The following is a 24,447-nucleotide window of genomic DNA, read 5'->3' as shown; positions in this document are numbered from 1 at the left end:
AACGGCGTCAAAACTCGCGCGGAATACGTTTCCGCGCGGTGAAATCTATTTCAGGTGAAACAAGGTCGCGCGTCAGCCAGTCGCGTTACACATTTTTACTCGGTTCGCCCGAATTACCATAAACCTGTCGAGCATGCGGCCCAGTCTCGTCAAAGCGACGTTACATACGTTGCATACGACGCTTCAATTATACATTTTGTTGCCTTTCTTCCAGGACGTCGTGTTTCTTTCTTTGCCCCTTCCTCGAATCGATGCAATGCGCGATCGCTATCGATCCGTCGTTAATCAACCGTGCTAAAACACAACGAATCAAGTCCTCCCGGTATTTATAGCGCCACTGTCTGACTACTGACCCTTTCACTGCTGGCACGCGCGTTCATATGCATCAACGTCACTTATCGATCCTAGAGTCATTATGCGAGTCACAATCTCATTACGCTCGACTCGAGTAATCTCTCTTTCTCATAGCGAATGCGTTCTGTATCCGGCGGGCGATCAGGTTCTGCTGGTCCCGCGACACGGAGAAACGCGTATGCAAAACAGACCCGTCTACGCACACGGATGTTTTCCAGACTTCGTTCATTTTAAACGCTTTTCCCTTGGAGATTGTACTCGTTCGTATGTTTTCTGTCTCATACTTCCATCGTACGTTCGCGATGATCATGCAATTGGACGTTACGCAACGTTAAATTACTACGAGCTGGTTGTTTATCGACGAGTATTGGTTTCCATTAATTATAATTATCGGCCAATACCGTACAGCTCTTTTCTTTCCCGTGAAACCCGCTTCGAAACGTGTTCGTTACACGCTCGATGAAAGTTTTTCACGGCACAAGTCACATCGAGTGAGGAACCGTTACATAATTGAAGAAGCGGCGTAGCATTTATGCAATATGAATCGTTCAGAACCGCCCACCTAAGCAGCGTCTTTTCACCCTCGTTCCTTCGGCCCGCGAGCTCCTGAGGTCGCTTCCTGATCGCATGTCTCGCGCCGGAAATAACAGCCTATTTCCTCCCACGCATAACCGCAGCCTCATGAAAAACGCAACGCCGCAATCGAGCTTAGTTTCCAGCAAGAACCTGTCATCGCCTGATGACATCGGGCCCGTTCATTCGACGCCTCAATGTCGATACCCCGACAGCGTATTTCCATAATATTTCTACGAGATTAATTGCCGTTATGTACTTCGAAAAGCGGGAAGGAAAACAAAATTAAAGAAAGATATTCTAAATGGAACGAATCAACTGATTCACATAGATTATCCTGTGGTACTACACATCGTAGTACCAGATCGTCGCTAACGCCTTATACATTTTAATCGACAGGATGATTCACGATGCCAAAGGTGGTATCGAAACAAAACGCTCTCTGTTTTTCAATCTACATTCCGGGAACGTGGACGTCGAGTTAGACGTAGCGTCGTGCACGCGGGTGACTCGTCGGTCGTTCATCGTTCTAGCACGCCGAAAACGTGAAAAGTGTAACGGCACGTGATGCACGGCGTCTTCGTCGTTTCTTTGGTCGCCTTTGTGTCCCAGCCAAGCACCCGTGGATCGCTTGCCTCGCACGTATATTTAGTTTGCCCAGTAAAACAATGCAATTGGCCTCTAGGAAGCGCTGTCCGTACCACGGGCACTTGCCGTCAAAATACTATCCAATTTTACGATTCTACGAACGATGCCGATTATTTTCACTTTGTCGCTTAACGATTTCGGCTGATCGGTTGAATCGTTCGATTGCACTTTCGTATACCTGACCTCACCGTTAAACCGTTACGCGAGCTTTTTACGTCGATCAAACGCAAAGAAATCGCGAATTTTCAAGAAACCTATGTCGAATCCAAGATATTTTCGTTAATCCGCGTTTACTTTCAATTCTATACGTAGATGTTTGTTAATGGTTTTCTACGATAGCGTAGTATTACCTATCATAATAGGATATTATCCTTTACTTAGCGATCTAAGTGTACGCCGTGCGCACCCCTATTATAAATTGCCAATATAATAATTATTCATAATAAAATAAATTACCTCTCGCCTTTACGGGTTATAACCGAGAGAGGATTTTATCGTCGATTACGGGCAATATCATTATAGAGAGGAGGACTGACGGCGACGCTGCGCGTTCACCGGGCTTTTAAAAAGAATTAAGTAGTTACAGACGTGCCAGCTCAGACGGCTGGCGATGCACGTCTCGCTAATGTCTGAGTCTGATTGCACCTAACTACTTGCGCTGTGAAACGGCAACCAGTGCGTTATTCCGAAAGCCTATTACTATTAACGTAATACACTCTCACGACACGTGTCACTTGGTTACCCGTAAACCAATGATTTTCCACGGACAAACCATTCTCGAGCCGAGAGTTTCTTTATGGCCAAGAGAAGGGAAAACGAGAGAGACTGTCACCTCGACTGATTAGATTTCTCGATCTCGATATGTTTATCAACTCTTGCTCCCCTGGGTTGACCAGCGTGTTCATTTTTTTTTTTTTTTTTTCTCTTTCTGCCCCCACGAAGCCTGCGTATATCGCAATTACATGCCCACGTAACGGTCAGACTGACAGCCGATCGGCTATCGATAGCGCGATGGCGACTTTTAACGGTGCCGCGACACAAGCAGGCATTTAACGCGCGGAAGTCATAATCGTTGATTTACCATTGTCACGGTCGTTACTCTCAGGCGAACCCGACAATCGGTTTTCGCAATTCGACTACGCAGCCACAGGGCAACACTCGGCACAATGCAGCCGAACCAGCGACCGCACCTGCACTCGCTCGCTACACGCTGGTTATATTTGTTCGTTCGCGTACTCTCTTCTTTCCTGCGCGGACAGGTCTCGTGCGGGCCAAGTATGTACGCGGAAAAGAAACGCCTGCCATGCACTCGGCCAACTGCCAGACTATATTTACCTTAACGTACTGATTACACCTGTAAAGTGTCCTATCGAACATACAAGCTATATCGAATCGAACGTTTATACCGCTCTTGAATATGGAATCTGTCGCTAGGTCTGAAGAAAGAAGGGCGAATGAATAATTTATAGGTGCTCAGATGGTTTCACAAAACTGATCTAAGTTCATTCGTAAAGATTTAAAGAATTGCGAGAAATTGAAAATTATTTCGAGCAGGGAGATGACGACGATGATGGTGGTGATTTTAAAATAAAACTAATATAGGGTAGAAACATAATGGATAAAATGTCCACGAATGAAAGTTGAGAGCTAAGCTTTTCTTTTGGAAAAGAATTGATCCGTTCCCTTGGAGGAACGTTAGCGGCCAATCGGCGAGTTACAGCCTCTAGATCCTTTTCACAGCTCGAATCGATTGGCTAAGAAGAAACGACTAGAGGGGGCAATTTGTCCCTTCGCTCTATCGTTCGCACCTCATCTCCATTTCGCTCGCTCTTTCCTCTTTAATGCCATACCCAATAACCTTCTTCATTTTCCTAAGAGCGTACACGCGAATTTATTGCGCACACCATTGTCTTTAGATCTTTGGTCGATTCGATCGACCACAGTCTAAAGCTCTATCATCCAAACTATCCTTCGTCGGCGAAGGACAAATAAATCGAATCCGATTACGTATCGACAAGCAATTTAAAATAGTACGTGAACATTAATCGCCCTAAAATAGAATACAACACGTCGATCCATCTTCTTCATCGATAATCGTCATTAATCCCACCGTCACCACCACCATCACCACCACCACCACCTTTTAACCACAACCAACCAGCCATCAGCGAGCATTGTACAATTTCTTCGTAAACGATGAATTTACCAACTATAATAGGACGGTCCCAAGGTCTTTGTTTCGTTTTCTCCCATTTTTTTTTCTTTTTCTGTTTGGTCTTTTTTGTACTAGATGACTTACACTTATTCCAGTGATCGTGGCGTTGAGCCGCATGATGCTCGTAGTTCCGATGATGGTCATGATTGTTGTTAGTATCCGCCGCAATGGTGACCGGGTGGTACGGTGTAGTCGGTAGATGGATCGTCGTCGATCGATCTGGTTGATCGTGATCGCGATCGTGATTGTGATCGACGACTAGATGCCTGCCAGTGGTAGCACGCTGATGGGTGGTCGCAGCACTAACTGCGGCTGCTTCCGTGGCTGTATCCTCCACGGTACGCATCGCACGTACGATCAGCACTATAGCGCTTCGTTTTTAGTCGTTTCATTCACCAAATCCAGTCGTATACTCCGGGGATCCCGCCTCGATCCCGTGACTCTCTCTCTTTTTCTTTTCAAATGCCCACGGCGGCGCGCGAACGACGATCGACGGCCACAACGACCGCGACCATCCTACGACGAACGATCTCTCACTCTTTTTTCTTTCTCTTTGCTTTCTTCTTTGTCGGTCAGATTCTCGCTCCTGTGCACGGCGCGGCCGCGCAAGCGCGCACGTGCGCGATCAGAACGCTAAATGGAAGAGCGAGTTCGAAAAGTTACACGTGGTTTGGTATGACAACAGCTGATCTCGCGCCTTCTCCCGGCTCTCGACGAGATAACGCGAGAATCGCGTCAAGTTTCCGATGTTTCAAATCGATGGATCGTCTGGGCATTACACGACACAAATAACACATCGATATTCCAAATCGTTTTAATCGTCAGTTCGTGATGATTACGATTGATCTCTCGATGATTTAGGTCGTTTGAGGATGTTCGTGCAAAAGCATCCGCGAGAAACGAGTGAAGTGAACGAGTAAACGATGATGAGCGACGGGTGAGAGTGAAAGGGGATAACTCACAGTCGATAATTCTCACGGCTCGTAAACACCGGCTGTATCAGTCACAGGAACGTGGAATTCCTCGACTGTATCATTATCGGCGTAGGTGAAAACGAGAAACGGGATAATAAACAGAACAGGTACGTGCTTTATAACGTGATCCAGCCGAAAGTCGCACACACACAACTCACCCATAACACATGAAAAACAGTGGATGACACACGTGTATCACCGACCTGTCTGCGTTGTCGAAAGGCTAGACGAATCCTTCCGGAAAACGTCTTCGGAGGTCAGCACTCCACCGAGGAGCTCGAACACTTCTCGCATGCAGAATTCTGTTATATGTTGCCCACGTTCGCTCGAAATTTATCGTTCCTCCGACCCCATGGGCGACATGGTTCTCACTGTTATAGTCGTGGCGTTCTTCAAAATTATCGTCGAACTGTTTGAATCGATGTTATCGACGAATCTTTTCCGCATCGGCTCGTCGTACACCGTTCTCTGCGAATAGCAGCTTCCGAAGCTCTCGTTCTCCAAAAAAAAAAAATATCCAGGCGGAACGATTTTCTGTGCCGCGTTTCGCGAGGAGCACAGCTCAACGTGGAAGCTGTCAGAACGTTACACGAGGACACACCGTAGTCCCGTACCCGCGGAACCACGCGCGTTCGAAACGCGCTAGTAGCCTCCCTCTTTCTGGTTGGTCACGCGAAACTCAAACACAAACGTCCTTGGCTGCACCACCTTTTCTTCCTCGCTCGCGTATGTAATCCCCAGTTTTCTCGCACTTGACACGCTCTGTCTCACGATTCACGATCCGTTTAGCACACGAAACTGATACACAATTCGTTGACAAAACGGATCAAAAGAAGCCGTGACAAGATCGATGGCCGCGAATCGACAACGATTCGCGTTATACGTGAAAATTTGAAAGAGAAAGGAAGGAGAAACCGCAGAGAATAAATAGAGAGAAGAGAAAGACAGAGAGTGAAAAACAGCGCGGACAAGTTTTACAAGAAAACGATACGCTCTCGCACGGGTGGCCGGCCGCCGCGTAACTGAGTCCGGATCGCGCGCGTTCCTCCGCTATATTAAAACCGTAGCGTGTGTAGCGACGGCGGCGGCGAACGGCGCTAACGATGACGTCACCTTTGGACGTCATAAACACACACGACAGCAGCCGGCGGATCGATGGACCTGGCTCGAGTGAGCGTCCCTATTGGCCCACGCGGCTGATGATGCCGCTATAGTGACGTCAGCACGCCACCTACCGATCACCCATCTCCCTCCACCCGGATATCCAACCCCACGCAAGTCGACCTAATCCAACCCGACCCGACCTAACACCGGTACATGGATCATCCTTTCTTCTGTTTCTTTTTCTTCGTATCCGCCTTCTTCTTCTTCCTCTTCTTCTTTTCTTTACTTCTTGCTCTTGATTCGTTTTTTCGTAAAAGGGACACTCTCTCTCTCTTCGACGTATTTTACGCTCTCGATAGCTTATTTCCTTACGACACCTCCTTCATGGTCGTCGGTTTATTTCCATCTTCTGTCAGCGTCTATTTTCCGCGTTTGGCGTTCACTTGGCCCGCTTCCGTTCATATTCTGAGTTCACCTGGTAGTCGTGCGACGAGCGTCTTGGCACCAACGATCGCTTTTGAATTATCGATGAGAGAGGAATTAAAACAGACCGTGGAAACTGATGGATGGAAATGGAACTTGTGCAATATCGTTTGTTAACCTTCCTTATTCGGATTCCTGAACTATCGGAGTGGTCGTGGGGCAAAATGATAGTCAATGTCTAACGCAAAGTGCGTGAACGCAAAATGCATCGTGAAATATGCATCGAGGAGTTATAATTTGTTATTTAGAATTTCGTAAAAATTTAATTCTTTATGAAGGAATCTATAGAGGATAGATGTTGTTTGTCCTACTCGTGACGTAATCAGAATTTTGTACAATGTTTCCTTCTCTCATCTTCGGCTGAGCAACGTATGCGTTACAAAATTTATCATTTTACAGAATGAAGCAATTCCCAGTAAACAAGAAAATCGATACGAAGCCGCTTAAGTTGTTCCGACGTGACGCTCTGCGTATATGCTACTATCGTGAACGACGCTTTATTTCCTATAAAAATCACATAAACCACACGTTTCGCAAATACTCTCATAGCACGATTACATCCAAAGAAACTGTCTGCATCTTCATGAAGAACCATCCCCTTTTATCATTCAATCCATTCTTTTGTTCTTACCCGACTCTTCTGCATTCAAAGGTATCTTTGGAACCCGATCGATTTCCTCGTTTAAATTTCATTCTCGGATCCACCATGGATAACTACACTATAAATCAGTCGAAGCGTAAACGACCTCTAATTACGTCGATACGATTTGCAATTATTCACCTCCGGCCGTCAATCTAACGCGCTGTTTATCCGTCCATCAATGGACTGAACCCCGGATTGACGCACAGAAGCGTGATTAAATGAACACAGAAATCCACAAGCTGCTTGACAAGCACGCGGCCGGAAATAAAGGCAATTAACTGCATCTTTTCGAATCGGTGACAAAACTACGTCATAATTTACCCTTGCTCATCGGCTGCACCATCGTAATTGTCGTTTCTGTGTACGTGCGCGTGGGTCACCGATAGACAAAGACGTCGACGTGAGAAAGCCGCAAGTCGGACGAGGATATCAAGCAAAATGGGGGATGAACAGAGATGAACGGACGTGGAGACGATACAGGAGAGATAGAGACGAAAGCATGGATTCACCGTTATCGAGGAGTGCCGGCGTCGGTCTACTCTCTTCCGCTCTCGGCTCTCCACCACCTCTGCAACCTTCATTCATGCATCAGTCGAGCTACCCCGCAACTCCCCCCAGTGCTACCAACAGCCCCTACCCTCATGCAGCGGCCCTGGTGACTGGTGCACGCGTGGCAAAGCGGAGGCGTAAGCACGAGCCGACGTCGCCCCAGTTAATCACCCGTAAGACGAGCTCTCTTCGACACGTGACGAAACAGCAGTATCGTGTCCGCCACCTGTGAAACGAGCACTGATCTGGAAGAGGCGAAAGAGAAGGATAAGGTCGTTCGATCGGTTCGCCGGGCCGACTCTTTGGTGAGAATTCAGCCGCAACGAGAGATCCCTATGAGCCGAGCAGGCACAGTCAAGGAATTCAACACGGGTGTTAATTCACGGAGAATATCGTCCGTTAGAAAAGTAAGAAAGTTGCCACTAGATGGATTAATTAAAAAGGAGATATATATGTATATATATAGAATGGCGGAGAAAGATGGATATTAATTGATCAGTGCGTTGAGCAGGGTTAAGCGAATAATATCCTCGCTAAAATTTTATCGTCGCCACCCAATATTTCGAAATTCTACCTGGTTATTGCTTTGATGTAACCATTTAATTGCGTCACAGAGATTAATTTGCGAGATAACGGCATTTATATCTGCCTGTATGTACGTTAGAAAATGAAGACATTTGTGAGAGTTGAAGTTTCTTTATTCGATACTTGTAAATCGAGTACTGATCTAGGATAGACTAGAGAGAGTAAGGTCATTCGATCGATCCGCAAACCGGAATCTTCCGGTGAGATGTCGCAGACGAAGGCCAGCGTGACTATCAAAACGATTGGTCGCGCGAGTCTGTGTGTTGAACAGTGACAAGTTTGGTGTCGTGCTAAAAATGAAAAAGAAAAGATAGAGAGGTATAAAAAAGTTGTTTGCCTCGGCACACTCCAGTGACACAGTGTTAAACTGAATGATAGATTCAAAATTTTTGGAACTTCGACGAAATCCGATGGAAGTTACGTTGTTCGATAGTTCGCAGATATGCATCGTAGCAGAGCTCTCGTGTGTCATTATGAACACTCGCTTCGAATAATGTTGCGACATATTTACAACGAAGAGAAATTATATCTTTGGATTCTTTAAAGTAATTCGACCTGCTATCCCTGTTTTCTTTTAATCAGGAAAGTAATATTATTTCTTTTCTGATAGCTTGTTTTCACGATCACTCGGTCAACTCAAAATTATTTACTCATTTTCTTTAATTAGCTTGCCACCGCTTTGTGCCGCTGCTGAAGATCATTGTACCGTATAACGTTCCTCAAGAGGTGTACGGCGCATAATTTTTTATTAGGTTGAGATGACCTTTCTCCCGTGTAATGTGCTGTCAGTGGAGAAGCACGGATGCCAGTGAACCTCTCTCTCGTCTCGTCCCTCCCTGATATCGCTTTTCACTCTCAATGTAGACTTCCCGTTACGATGCGGCCTAAGCAACCGCAGATCGATTAACATTTTTCCCCTCGATTCGAGTGGCGTCCTAGTTGCGTAAAGCGATGTAAGAGACAGATTAACGCGATCCTTTCAAAAAGAACGACGCAAGCCCACGCATGCCCATCGTCAACTATTGTTTTTGCCAATCGGCAGACGAATTCCTTCGAGGAGATGATAAACCACGTTTGAAGAGGAAACTAAGAGAAGGACGTTTTAGCAAACGTTCGAATATGATTCTACAATTCACCGACAGTGATAAATGTTGCCACCCCTACGTTACACTACAGCACAGCGATTATAATTTCAAATTTAATGCACAAGACACTGATTTAAGAGCGATGGTTCCTGTAATTGCACCGCATTACAGCGAATTAAGACGCCTCGGTATTACGTATTAACCCTTGACTGGTGGGGTGAAACGGTGGTTACGCAACTGGTAGAGACGGTTTGACCTCAATTAACAAAGTAGATGGAATATATCTTGGCGAGGACACTATCTCGCCTAGGATGTTTCGTATCAAGACGTATAAATCCTCTAAGAATATCAATATTTTATTCCTTTACATTCCCTGCGGCTCGCGATAGATTTCCCTATACCGACGTACCCCTGAACTTTTCTGCACTTCACCCAAACTCTCAACAACGAAGCTAAGATAAATTGCACGGTGTTCCAGGAAGACACCTATTACAATCAATCATGCACGTTCTGGAAGAGAACAACGTGACTCACTTTAACCTGCCGGATTACCAGGTGAGAGATAAATTTCGTCATTAACGCCTCCTCTGTCAACATTTCTGGGATCGTGCGGAACGTGCAACGAGGTGAACCGGTGTTTTAAAGCCGAATTCGAGAGCTCGTTTCGCGCGAGAGCTTGTTCGGTCCATCGCGGAAAGAAGGATGCGGCCAACGGAGATGCAGAAAAGGACAAAAAAGGAGGAGGAGAAGGAGGAGAAGGTGGAGAAGGTGGAACCGGTTGTCGTTATGGGTTCTCTCGTAGTCAGGAAGAACCAGCGAGGGTGAGAGGTTTACAGGCTATATTACGCAACCGCCCGCGTGTAACGTCGAGTTACACGACGAAAGGAGAGTGTCACGCTGATACTCGTGCAATGAGAGTTCACGCACATTTATAATACTATTTATAGAACCCGAACGTTCACCTTTTATGTTCACGAATCGATCAAGCGGGAATGAAGAAAGATCGTTGTTTCGTCCTGCTCCTAAGAGACATTTTTCAACGCCATGATTCCACGTCGCAATGTAATTATTATTTATGCGACGTGTCTGATCATCGAGTGCGAAGAAATAGTTTCTCAAGCCGATAAATATATATATATATATATACGTTGTTTCGTGACGCTACAACGTTGTTTGTTTTTCTATCACGTCAAAGGTAATTATACATATAATGATATAATCAAATCTTCCCAGAAGAAATGACAAAGAACGCGAAAAGTGACAGGCAGCGTTTGGGCAACACTTAGAAATCGCCAGCTATCAAAATTCAAACGATCTCTATGATAAGTCATTGATAAAACAGATATAGTATTGTTACAGGTCAAATCCTTACTTCTGATTACGCTAATAATAACACGTGCCCATGTGTGCAAATATAATTACCACCCGTTTACGTAACTCAATCGGTCTAATTGCCATTTAGGATGCTAATATTTTGTTTACGATCGCGGTAATACATCGATTGAGGTTATTGTACCGCGCAGCTAATGCTAATTGCAGAGCACTTTTAATCGCATACTCGATGAACCTGTGAGCGTACGCCGGCTGTTTTATGGCGAAACATTGAATCGTTTCGTCCGTTCATGAGCTAATACATAGCCTATACATCGTACAGCACACGATTCGATCCACACGTGAGCATTTTTCGAACGAGTACCGGCAGTCGTTGATACACGCGTCTGTTAATCACGAAACGTACTTGTTCTCCTTATAATTTTTCCACATGCGACCCTCCTTGTCCCATAAATCCACGGTTAATTCTATCTTTCTTTGCCCATGAATGAAAATGCTAATAAAGCAACCGCATCGACCGAGTCTATCGGTGGTCAATAATGCCTCAACGGCAGAACGGTGCGGCGCACTTTCATTTTCACCGCAACTCTGGTATACACCCCGCGTCGTCGTTTGCGAGCCTGTGCGACACACACTGCGTGGGCGTCGAGTCTTTAACGGAACCGCACGTGGAACATTGTATAATATACGCAACGAGCGCGCGCTCCAACTGTCAAGGAAACGGCGAGATGGAAACGGGAGCTATAACCAAGTCGAATCGATTCGCGAAACGCATTACGTATTTTGAAACTTCCAGAAAATTTCTGTGGATGCACGTACCCTTGTTGCAATGTATGCGACTGATTCTAAGGTTCCGTCTAATTTTAGACGTAACACCGGCTGATGTAGAGACAGGATTATCGAACGTTATCTGCTATTAGGACGCGTTGATTCACTTTGATTACTTCATTCATGCTGACAGTTTCAATTAATTTACACGTCACTCTTTACGCCTATCTATCCACTGCTAATCTTATCAATTAAAACTCCTGTCCGTATTATCACACGCGTGTACATACGTCCTGATATCTTTCTTTACGCTTTTCAATTTTGAAGGATGTCGACGTAAAACAAATAGATACAATTTTTATTACGGCTCGTAATAAATGTCGACTTCAGTTCAAATAGTACCAGATGATCCTACTAATTATAAAACACGAGAATCTCGTAAAGAGATAATTAAAATATCAGTCAAGATGTCACCGCTCTAAAAGCTAAAAGTTTGTGCGTCTGTCGACCGTGTAATTTTATGTTAACTCTTATCGATCATATTTATTATGATATCTTGGTATATCGCCTATGTAATTCATGGGACAGTGCAGCGTGATCGAAGAAAGTTGCACGCATCCACCGACCAATATACACGATAGACGATTCTTTTCCATCCTGAAAGTAGTCGGTCGCTTCTCCCTGGACCAGGGCGCTTCTGAGATCGTTCCTCCTCTCCTGTCTACCTGTTTTCTTCCCTTCCTCTATGTCTCTTGCTCTTCCTGTCTATTCATCTCTTTTTCGCTCTCAGAGTTCGGGTTTCTTTTCCTCTCTGTTACCCCTCCTTTTCTCTCACAGTTTTCTTCTCTCTTTCTTTTCCTCCCACCCGATAGATCAGAGAACGATGGGCGATTAGCGCCGCGTGTGAAAGGGAAAGCGAGCGGTCGGCTTCACGGAGGAGGACGATCGACCCGGCACACGATTCGAAACGACTCTCTCCTCCGTACGTAATGTATTCGTCGTCTCTTCTGCGCCCACTCCTTTCTCTCCTTCTTTATGCGACCATCTGTTCGTGTCTCTCTTCCTTTTTTCCTACCAACAGTTGTCTGTCCTCTCCCATTACCCTCTACCAGGTGCCCGACACTGCCGCCTTGAAATGACTTTTTAGAGGATGATTTAATTGCCGAGTAACCACGATGCCCCTTCCTCCTTCTTTTTTTTACTCGTTTCAAAAAATTGGCAAAGATGTGGGTCACGAATTATATTGGAGAAAGATATCATCGATCGCATATCGAAAGTCTGTTCTATTCATTTCGCACACGATGAAGCTTCATATAATTTGCTTTATGTCTCGGTGGAAAGAAAAGCAAAAAATGGGACTAATGTAACCCGAATCTAAGTTTAATACTTGAAAAATAGACATTTCTTAAGAAGGATGGATGAATTCTGTGACATACAGGATGAATAATCAATAATGAATAAGCCACAATATATAAAAATCTAGGACACCTCGATTTAGATGTATTCGTGCTTGCCTATAGAGAAACCGATAAGCTTAAAAGCTTGGAATACCGAGGTGTTAACTGGAAAATAAGATGTTTGTCTTTGGTTTATTGGTATTTTCCTCCTAGAGCACTATTTTGAATACCAGAGAAGTCTAGGCTTGTAGGGAAGGCAGTACTTTCTTCGCGGGAATTTGAGATGCGCCTGACATCTTCGAGACGCGCGGAGACAACTGTTATTCGCATTGTTGCGGCACGTTTCTACAATTTGCTTACGGTATTGTCACCGATGATCGATTCGAAGCTGCAAACACACGGACAAAAGGACGTACATGCACGCGGAATCGTCGGAGGAGTCACAAGAGCGCGATCCTGAGTTTCGTGCGTATATCCACCGCGTGACGTTGCGTTTCCGCGTTGCTATGCTAATGAGAGAGCGTCGAAGACCAAGACCATCCTTGGATGAGCTTCGACCAACCGATTGAAAGCGACTATTACGGTTTCGAACTCGGTGGAAAATTGCCAACTAAATATTTTAAATGTGAAATAAAAAAGACCATGTATCGAATTGATTGGTACTCGAAATATGAAATATTTTTAATATAGACAATATAATTAGAAAACATGAAGGACACTTCTACCTGTCGATTAAAATATTACTTACAGATCAAAGTTTACATTAACATTTGAAGCAACTCAAAAAAGTAGCCTATAAAATGAAACTAGCTTCTGTTGCTTGTAAACCAAGGCAAATCTGTATTTCATTTTGTCGATATTAATCGAGTGCTTCCACTTTTTAACACAGGCATTAAATTAACGTGCTTCAATTATCTTTGACTAATAGTTATCAGACTTTCCTAGGATATTCTTAATGATGGTTTAAATCAATTGCGAATTTCTAAACACGAAGAATGCCTCTAATGGTGCACGTCTTCCTGATAAATTTACGTTCAAGCCGATCCGCTGCTCGGTGAAACCGAAAAGAGAAACCATCCTTAAAACAAACCGCCTACGCTATGGTTCGCCAATCCGCGAAGACAAATATCCGATTGAAATCGCGACATCGATTGTTCATTACTGGCACTATGCGCGGTCCGCTGGCCGACATCGCGTTTAACCGACCCCATGCTTTTAACCCATAACGCATCCCAATGCACAATCTCGAGCGGCTTCATCGACATTCACGAGCGGTTAACGTCGGACGTATCGACGATTTTCTATCGAATACGGTAGCTTCCCGGTCTGGCGGCAGCGCGGTCACGATTATAACGCCATATAGAGAGAATCGACGGCAAGTCGTGAGGTCACACGCGGGGTCGTTTATGGTTTGTACCTCCGCTTGGATCTCCACCACCCTTTTCCGCGTTGATCCACCACGGAAGGAAGATGGAAATGGAATAGCCACTGTGGGAGAGCCGATATACGAGTTGAAACGAATAGCCTCGTCTCGTCTCGATCTGCACAAAGTCGTTAACGAGTCTGCTCGTTATCTTTTGCCATGATTTTGCCTCCATGATTGTTGTGTTTGAGTTCTATACATGTGAACGTTCGCGGCTAGGCATATACAACGATTGCTTAGGCCGAGCAACGGTTAGAGGCGAGGAGAGCAATGAAAAAGGGAGGAAAGGAGGGAGAGAAAGGAAGGAATCGTGAAGCTAGAAAGGAGGGGGAGGAGGAAAGAGAAAGACGCAGTTGGACACGATGCTAGAGAACCGCGGGAAGGTCGTCCCCCTTCAGCCTTCGAAGACACACAGGTACTTTCTCTCATAGTTTTTCGGTGTCGTCTTTTGCATGCTTTCCTGCACCGACCGACTACAACACCTCGCCGACTCTCCGCCAAGCCGTCAAGGATCCTCCTGTGCTTGTACCGGGATTGTTTACTGCCCGGTTGGACAGTACTACGTCGTAGGACGATACGATTCGAAACGACATTGCTACATGTTTAGATGGGTCAACGGTCCGAGAGCTCCTGGAGAAACTACCGGTTGGTAGGAAAAAGTCCAACACCGAGGGATGGGGAATTTATCGTTGCCTCGTGGATACCGTTATTACCGATCCAATTTCGCCAGTCTGGAAGTCGAATGAGGAAGGAAACAACTGACTGTCTTTGTGGCTCGAACGCTATATGTTTCTAGTTCCTGGTACCGTAGTTGCGAAATGCAACTTCGCTGAACGGATATCATCTTCCGTGGAACAGAGTCGGCGCCCAAATTACTCGCTTATCGTTTATGTAATACAAGTTTCTCGTTACGTAAGATGGGACAGCGATTTCTGTATGTGGGAGGACCCTTCTGCTTCTGAACGTTTCCTACTCTGCTTTAATTAACTCGAACTGCATTGCTTTGGGCAAGACTTGGGATAAAAAATCGGTGTTCAAGAGCAGCCTCCGGAGTTCACAAGAAATTTCTCTACTCGAAGCAAGAAATCTTAAATCACGATCTGAAGAGACTTATGTTCTTGTAGCTAAATCGTACGACGTTGAAGCTCGGTCTCTCTGTGTGAGTTTTGACCAAAGCAGCACGGTTTTAAGTTTCCGTTACGCCACTGTGTAATTTCGCTGATTTACGATCCTCTCTCGAGACTATCGCCCCTACGTTCGATCATCTGGCGGAGAACAAAAGGATTTGCGACCGGTCGCTACCACTACGGGGGAAAATAGTAGAATGCCGGTTGAAACGGTTGCGTGAAATCGCAGATATATAGGTTTATCGTACAGACGATAGAGAGGGACATGGCAAAAGTCGGAGGAAAAGACAAGATGCGATCTCGAGGATGGTGACTCGCGGATGCACGTAATACGGGTTTCATCGTGTTTGACGGATGACTAATGCTGAACCGACGCTGCAAGCAACGTTCAGCCGAGCCTACAATGTCGTTAACAACTTTGCTTGGCCTTGGTCAGGAATAGTTAACGGGCTGTACATTTTTTTAGATTCCGTATCTGCTTCCTGTTATCCACGTTGTGACTCCTGCACACGCGGTTTGTCATTGTCTCTGAATGTTTATCTAGCTGCCAGCACAAATCCATAATTGTCCAGCATTTTTCATTTGATTCATATAACTTTACTCTTCCATGCATTTCTGACAATCGTACATTGCGAATCCTTTTGACGAATTGTATAGCAGAAAGTTACAAGTTCATACGATTCGCAAGCTTTCTTCCAATTCTCGAATTCTCTTAGGTTTGAAATACTTAATTGGTTCACTGATTCAAACAGAGACTGGCTGCTTATCAGATTATCGATACTCTTCTTTCAACCGGTTCAACGAAGAATGAAACCTCGCAAATCTCCTTCAAACTGTTAGCACACGCAATATTCGATGTGCTGCACGAAGTCCTGTAGTCTATACGCGTCGTGCGATTTCGCAACGATCGTGTCAACGTTTATCGATTTAACGTATGTATATAACAACGTTTCAAATGTTCCATGTCGCAAAGTATCTCCTCAGCTGGATTTACTTAAGTTAAGTAATATTGCCTACTGCTCTTGCCAATTACTTACATTAAGTAATCGTAAGAGATTCCCTCCTTGCGCGACGACTTCTGATCCTGCCGACGCAGAGACAAGCGGTAATTATGCATTTACGAGGACGCACGTACCTACCACTTTCGCCTCTCTAATTACGGCGGAAGATAATCTTTAACCGGCTGGATTAGTATCTAATGGGACGAACAGGAAATTCATAGACGTTCGATTCATTGATTATGTTAATCTTCGCATGTTTTACATGGTCACCGTTATACGGTATGTATATCTGTCCGGCCAGAGATATCGTGAAATCACTGTTTACAGTCTGCGATCGTTGGACTAAAAAGTTTGTCCTTCGTTCATGATCAGTGAGCAATGCTAAAAGGACCGACAGTCGCTTTCAACATACCTCGTGCGCCTATTGACAGTAGCGAAACTTAGTAGGCATGTGATTGATAATAATTGATTTATACTAATATCGACTAAACGAAAAATATCGTGAAATATGGACTAGACTAGCAATAATCGTGCTATCTAGCCACGTGATCTTGTGTATCAGTATTGATAGAAAAACATGGGATCGACGTAATGTCGATACCATAAAGAAAAAGGCGAAATCACACTTTACCGTGGTCCACCCGACACATTCTCTAACAGGGCACGCAAGATATCAGATAGAGTCGATAGACCAGCATAACAGAGTACTATATCATGATTTTAACGCTTTTCTATATCACAGAACAACTGGACGAACATAAAGTCCGCGTGTCGTTCGATAAATCATATTTTTCTCATCGTAGGCATGTCGTTAACACGAGATTCTTTCTTTTCCGGGTTGTTTTACCACCGTTGACCGTTAAAAGCGTTGCTCGTATCCCTGACAGACACTAGAGGCACACGGGTTTCTCCTATGCTTCTAAAGCGTTCCCATCGCGAGTCCTCGATTCTCTCATTTTCTCCGGAATTAGGTATCCTCGGCGAATGGTACACGACCTCGCTGTCCTGCACGTATAGGTCGTTTCACCTGTCACCTGCACAGAAACGAAAGAGAGAGGACGATCGCTTCGGGCATCGAAGAAAAGGACGCGCCAGCAACAAGATCGACCGAAATCGTGGATGCCTGATCAACATTTGTACACGACCACCTTAAAAAAAATATTACTAATAACACCAACCTTAGTATATTTATCAAACTGTCAAACGAAATATCGTTACGATGAAATATTAAAATCGTGAAAGAGAACTAGAAAACATCGGCGATTTATAGAAATTTCTCCAGACGCTTCCACGAAACGAGTCTTCGTGCCTATAGGATGACCTAATTGAGGATGCATTAGTAATTTCCATTCGAAGAAGAATTCCCATAGTGTGTAGGAGCTAAACGGAATACAGGCTCGCGTTTCGTGGTAAGTTCGGTTCTAGGGTTAGACCTATTCCCCGGTATTTCGATATCGTGTTCGCGAGTCTGCTTGCGTGGGACTGGGTGGAAGATCGCGGTGATTAATGGCGACTAAACGGAGAAGGAGAGAGCTCTGTATACAGCACGAGACCGAGCGTGTGCAGAAACGGCTCTAGGAGCAACAACATCGAGCGTCGCACCCTTGCGTGGCCCGCGAAATCACTCTACGCGGTATGCGTATTGTATGGTAATACCGCCCGTGTACCTACTCCAATATTTATTCCCCGCAGTTATAACGCGCTTTTACTCCGACCGACGCCATCTATCTTATCCAGCCGCCGCCGTCTCTTCTCCTTGATCTATAGATCCTAGCATCCGTCTGCGTGAACGTCGCTGGATCCAGAAGAATATTTTTTCGGTTGCTTATGTTGCGGAACTGTCCGTTGAGATTAACGTGGGACGACTGAGAATGGATGTAGTCTACAATAAAGCTGTAACCAACCAATTAAGTTAAAATAAATTGCGATTTTAATGTAAGTCAAGAGGAGCCTGTTGTTAAACGCTACACACATTGCATAATAGAGAAACACATCCATTTGGTTCTACGCAATCCAACGAGTTAACGTGTAAAGAGAAAATACGTTAGAGGTTTATTAACTTTTCCGATGGCTCGTGTGTTCCTGGCTACGAGACTCTCGCAATGTTTCTAGTGGCGAAAGGATGCGTTATCATCCATACAAGGTATCCAACCGCGGAACACGTGTAAGAGGGTGCATCCCCGAGAAGACTAGATATGTATACGTTGCTTACAAGAACATGTAAGCTAGTGGAATGCCAGAGACGCGCTTGCATGTCCACCAACACGTTTCCCATGTCCTATTCTCTATGTAACCGCGTGATCGGATTTTTCCAAGATCTTTTCACGAAAAAAAGAGAACCTATTCACCACTCGATCAATTACCTGAAGCAGGTGAACGAAACGTGGTCGTAATATCGACGATTCATAATAATTCGCGAAAGATTGCACTACGTGTGCGTGCCGATCTCGACGACTGATGCGTCGAGGATAATGATCGAAATGGATCCTCGCACACCTCCAGTGACCCAATCGCGCATCTGTCCGCGAGGCTAGATCCTGTTGGCCCGTTCTTTTACAATAACGAACGAACCAACGCGACGGCTACATCTCGATCGGGTGGAACAGAGACAGACACCACGGCGGAGATGGAAAAAAATAACAGAGACAGAGGGAACGGAGAGAAGCGGAGACGAAGCGAGACGGCGAGGCAGAGGAGTGAAAAGACAACGAGAGATCAGCGTGAGGAGAGTAAGAGCTGAGAGAGCTGAGAGGCGAGAGGATGGAGGACAGGAGGTGAAGGGCCAGGAGGGGAGTGGGTGAGCCGACCTCTGACCCGATGAGGGGCGACGGGGACCTTGCGGCAACTGTGCCATGCCGGCATAGCTCAGGCATAGCTCAGGCATAGGCATAGACATAGGCTTAGCGCGGCATAAACTAGCGTGCTCGCTGCGACTCGCCCGCCTTTCACTTCGAAGACGAAGGCGAACGTATATAGACAGGACCCGCCGTGGGGAGTGCCTCGTGCTATTATCATATTATAGCCAATTCACCGATGCCGTGCGACGACGACGACGCCGGCGTCGTTGTCAATCCTGACCGCTCAAAATCGCGCCGAATCTCCTCTCGTCGACTGTGTCGATCACGCGATCAATTATATATACATAGGTAGAGGCCCGAAGGGGATTAAAGAAACATCGATTGCCACACCGAAGAAACACACGAAGAAATTCTTAGAAAAATTACATCGTGGGAAATGAGGACTCTCGACTCGAATTTTCCATCGAAATGACGTAACTAGCGAGAAAAAAGAGAGGATGAAGAAACTTTTGTAGACATTCGAGGGACTTTCCTAGAGAGGAGGGAAGATCGACACGCTCCGGCTGGTCGATTATGCGCGCTAATCGCGACGTTACTCGCGCGAGGGCTCGGCGATAGTGCGATACGGAGGTCGCACCGGTGCAGCGCGCGCGTTCGACCCCGGTACTTACCGGTACTACTCATGGCGAGGACACGAACGGCCGGCGATGATAGTACAGAGAGTACCGCACGGTGTCGAACGCCTCTAAGCCGACCAGCCGTGGCTCTCAGGACCAGAACAGGACAGCCAGTGTGGAAAGGAAAAAGAGAGGCGAGGACAGAGAGTACCGGTGAGAGTGCACGGCCGTAACGTACGGTACGATACGGTCGTGCCGGCATGCCCGTAGGTCGACCCGCAGCGCGACGTGTAATTATCATCTCCCAAGGGCCTATCCCACGCTATCCAACTTAAGTGGGACACAAACGATTACTGCGTAAACGATTAGAGAGAGGGGCAGGGATATCGAGGGTGAAGCGAGTACAGGTCTCGGCCTGCATCCAGGGAAAATTTACTCTATGATTGAAAGGAAAAATATCTTTCGTTTGTTGTTACAAGGATGTAAGGAAGAAACGCAACTTCTTTAACTTCATAATTTCAGTGCGACATGAAAAGATAATTTATTCCACTAGCAAAGGATTATAAAAGTTCGTGAAGAGAGAGAAATAATTTTATCTAGATTAAGAAGAATTTGCTGCTTTCGCGACTTAACGACGTCCTTGGTTTCAACCGCGCGATGCCCATCCCGTTAAAAGCTTAATTAACCGATTAGATTTCAGATAAGAGCGGAGTCAAACCGCGAGCCTAGTCACGATGCGAATCCGCGATTTCAGATGCGATGCACGAGAACACCCGGAAACGCCGCTGTAAATGGGGTCGATAGAAAAGAATCGAAATTAACGTCATTGGTGACTGAGTGGGAGAAAACTAAAAGGTAAACAAACATAGGTACTGGAAATGTAAATAAGACAAACATATTAAGAATGTAAACAAGCTGGAAATTGATCCTTACTTCATGTTATTGATTCAAGAGTACTAAAGCGCATCACGTGTTATTAACTATTTACTTGTGAATTTTACGTTATGACGTGTGCTACAATGAATAGCTCTACACAACTCGTCATTGCTTTATCATCACTGATCAATAAGCCTCAGTCAGGAGTAATAGGTTTCATATCGTGCCTGGATAACAGGAAGACCGAACAGTATTATATTTCCTTTCTCGAGAGAATATCTTATTCGTAACATAGTAATGGAGGATCTAATTATTTTTCATTTTCGATTAACACTTAGGATTCGATTACGAAACCTTAATGTAACTAACGTTGCGTTCCCTAAAAACTTTTGTTGGAATATCTGTCCGTGATGCAACAGCATGGTACATGCCTATTTATTTTCTCCGATGAAAAGTAACACGCGAGCGAAACCGAACAATAAGATCGTTTAAAGAATCAAGCGCAACAACGGAGGGCGGATCGAAGCACCGGCGAACAATGTGTAAGCATTCACCACTTAACGGTTCTCAGAATAGCGTCATCGATGGGAGTTTCCAAGTCTCTAACCCTTTAAATTTACGCAAGTATACCGATGATAGGCGTACTGTGGTCAGCCGTGAAATTGATCATCGATAATCGACGAAGGAGAAGGAAACTGAGAAGATACACCTACGCGTGAGAAACGGTAATGACACTGACCAGAGTTCCAACGAGCAATGCATAAACGCTAATCTAAGGAATTTCTAACGTTTTCATATAACTTTGTGATATGAAAAAGCAAAGAAAACGGACTGTATCCGAGGAATAGACTCGAACACTTGTTGACTGAATGTAAAAATCTGTACAACTTTGATCAAAGTGGATGATCGCCACGAGTTACAAAACCATACGGTCGACGTTTTGCCTTTCGTGAAAGTCTTTCGAGCTCGCGTTTGACACGAATATCGTGTCTAATTACAAACACGTTGGTTCGGAACGATTGTTAAAGAACTGTGATACATTTAAAGCGGACGATCGCGCGGCTACGGTAGGTGGGAACCATCGAGCAGAATCGTGCGCAACGTTGGTGGCCGCCACCCGGCACAACAGACCTAGAGAGTCACCAGTTTTCCTAGCGGTCTATTCATTTATAATCTCTATTGTGATTTGTACTAAGAAGTACCAAAAATTGGTAACAGTTAACAATTTACGGTCTTTAACTTCGAGTCTTATTATTTTTTAATATCATTTCCTTAAAAGAAAACTAGAATGTTAATAAAGCAAGCATATAAAAATAAAACGTTCGATACTTTCAAGTTATTTTTCTTTAAGGCAAACAATTCTGCTAAAAATTTCAATTATACAAAACTTTCGTATGCAATTTGCAAACTTAAAACTTATAACTGCCAGATGATGTCGCCTAATCATATTAATTAAGATCGAAAAATTGGAAAAGTGATTAGAAAGATAAATTTTGTAACGAATATTGTATTAACTTGCAGTTATTATTATTATTAGTGCCAATCATTTTATTCGGTACACTATGTAGCAATTATGAATTTATACATTTACCGACCACCTTTCCACGAAATCTAACAAACGTAAATAAAAATACAGGTTTCGTTACGTTATGTAGCAAACGTTTAAAAAGCTCAGATAAGTTTGATTTATATGGCGTATAAAGCGAAATTTGTTTTATTATTTACAATCGACTGACTTTTCATCGTGCTTCTCGTCTTGAAGATGGAGCGCAATCTAAAAAAAAAACGATAGCATTCACGATGACGATAATTAAATGAAAAAGTTACTCTAAGACGACTAACCATTAACCATTTAATCAGATCCTCTCGTTGGTAACGGTGACAAATTTGGCACGCGCGATGACAATTGTATTGGTAATGACGTCACGAGCTAACCGAATTAAAACCGGCTCAATATTTCGTCCAATAGCAACGAGTCACGATTAAAAATCTTCCCTCTAGGGAGCCGATGTAGAGCGTACTCATGTGCATCGGCTACGAGAAAAAGAAGTGCAACTGATTTACCGATAGGTCACCGATTAGAATAGCATGAGATCGTCAACCCGAAATATACATAATCATAGATACTATTCTTGTTTAACGACTGATGTAATATGCGTTATCTTAATCCATCCGTATAACATTATCTACACTATACACCTATCGACTTTCATTTTCACTTCTGATAAACAGAAAATTACCACTCAACCGATCGTTTGCAAACTGGAGAACACATTTGTGGCACATTCCCTAAGGGAATGAGAGTTTGTCAAAACGAGTCGTCAATTATGTTAATGATATTAGAATATTATAATCAGAGGTAGTTATACAACGGTCTCGGTCATAAAAATACACGTTTGGACCTCTCACGGTCGATGTATAATTAATTCAATCATTCGCTGTTTTATCAAGAAACGAACACAAATCTGTCGTCATTTTACAAACATCCAATTTTCCCCCGAGGAATGTAATTAATCAATTAGAATTTAAGTTAAAAAATCCAATTTAAATTAAACTAAGCTAAAAAAGATGCAAAGCGGATTAACGTTCGTTTCACGTGCACCATAAACGCATCTTTCTCTGTCTCTCAAGGAAACAGAATATCGGAGCATCCCATGGCTAGAAGGGGTCGACGATACACGTGGCGCGGCTCGGTATACACCGTAGGCAACTCGCGTCCTTTTTCCCGCAGCGCACGAAAGTTAGAGACAATAGGTACGTGGGCGCAGCATCGCGAACCCTAACCTTAGGTGATCCCATATTCCGTTCTCTGCCTTCTCTCCCGTTGAACGGTCTCCTCTGTCTTTCTTCTCGCCGATTCCTCTCCCCTCTCACTTCTCTTTCTGCAACTCTTGTGTTAGGTCGCCAGCGAGAAGCTATCCTCCTCCTCCTCTCCCCCTCGCCGCCTCATTGCGCCTTACCTCACCTGCACCTTCTCAGGTATTTCTCTTTATCTCCGGAGTAGCGAGAGTGCCGCGCTTACGAAATCCCAGAAGTCTGCGCCCGCCATGCGCGCACGCTGCGCTATGCAGCCGCCTTGTGGCGTGCCACCGATGCAACCACGGAAGGGAGTTATCAGCTTCGAACATCGTATCCCTTGGAAAAGCTTCGTTACATTTCTAAACAACTTCAACACGATCCCCTTCACTTTCCACGAAACGTTAAACCACTTTCCAAGTAGAAGAAGACACTTTCGAAGTCATTTCTGATCACAGCTTCCTCTCAGTTACCTCTCTCTCGATGATGTAGTGGCACTTTGATTGCCGTGGTGTATACCTGTCCCGATAATTGGTGGATTTGAATATTTAAACGGAAGCGAGCTGTTGAACGCTACAAGTAATACGAACATCAAAAATGATTTGAACTGATAGCTGGACCAGTCGGCAGAACGAGTTCTACCTGACTCGAGCCGCAAGTGTCTAGACGTCTCCAGTTCCACCAGTCTAAAGTCCAAGTTGAAATTAACGAAATTCATATTATTTGTTTCTCTTGCTTTTTCGAACCGTAGGCTCGTGTTGCTAGCCTGTAAAAGTCAAAATGATGAAGACGATGGTGTTGTGGGGTTTCGAAAAAATACACAAAAGAGTTAAAGATGTTTCAGTAATAGGATAGCAAAGATTCTCGCTTTTAATCTAGCCAGTCACGACTAGACATTGTTGCAAATACAAAGAGGGTTATCGTGTCAATCGGGGTGCCAGAACTTTAGCCGCGTATTTGTCACGGTGCCGCGTCACGCCAATTTCTCTTCGGTAGTCATGAATTCCTAATGCAGGCTAAATTCAGTCGTGTTGCGGATCGGTTTCTCTTTTCCTCCTTCATTCCCGTTACGTAACTCGGCCTGTTATCCGTTTCTAAA

At 44.7% G+C, this 24,447-nt stretch overlaps 1 protein-coding gene across 3 annotated transcripts in view; it reads right to left on the bottom strand.

Moving 5' to 3' along the window:
* Positions 1 to 5,817, bottom strand: part of LOC126872464 (probable nuclear hormone receptor HR38) — a 40,553-nt gene extending 34,736 nt beyond the window's left edge. The window contains exon 1 of one of the 3 annotated variants that reach the window (XM_050632437.1): positions 4,968 to 5,817. In XM_050632437.1, the coding sequence (XP_050488394.1) occupies positions 4,968 to 5,058 (91 nt within the window). In that variant the 5' untranslated portion in view covers positions 5,059 to 5,817. Of the gene's footprint in view, positions 1 to 3,874; positions 4,885 to 4,922 lie in introns of those variants that run through there. The other 2 variants (XM_050632439.1, XM_050632435.1) reach the window with 2 other exon arrangements.
* Positions 5,818 to 24,447: the final 18,630 nt, after the last annotated feature.

The sequence above is a fragment of the Bombus huntii genome, chromosome 13 (genome assembly GCF_024542735.1).
Source record: "Bombus huntii isolate Logan2020A chromosome 13, iyBomHunt1.1, whole genome shotgun sequence".
Classification (NCBI taxonomy): domain Eukaryota; kingdom Metazoa; phylum Arthropoda; class Insecta; order Hymenoptera; family Apidae; genus Bombus; species Bombus huntii.
The sequence above is the reverse complement of the archived record's forward strand: the minus strand, read 5'-3'. Positions and strand labels throughout refer to the sequence as shown.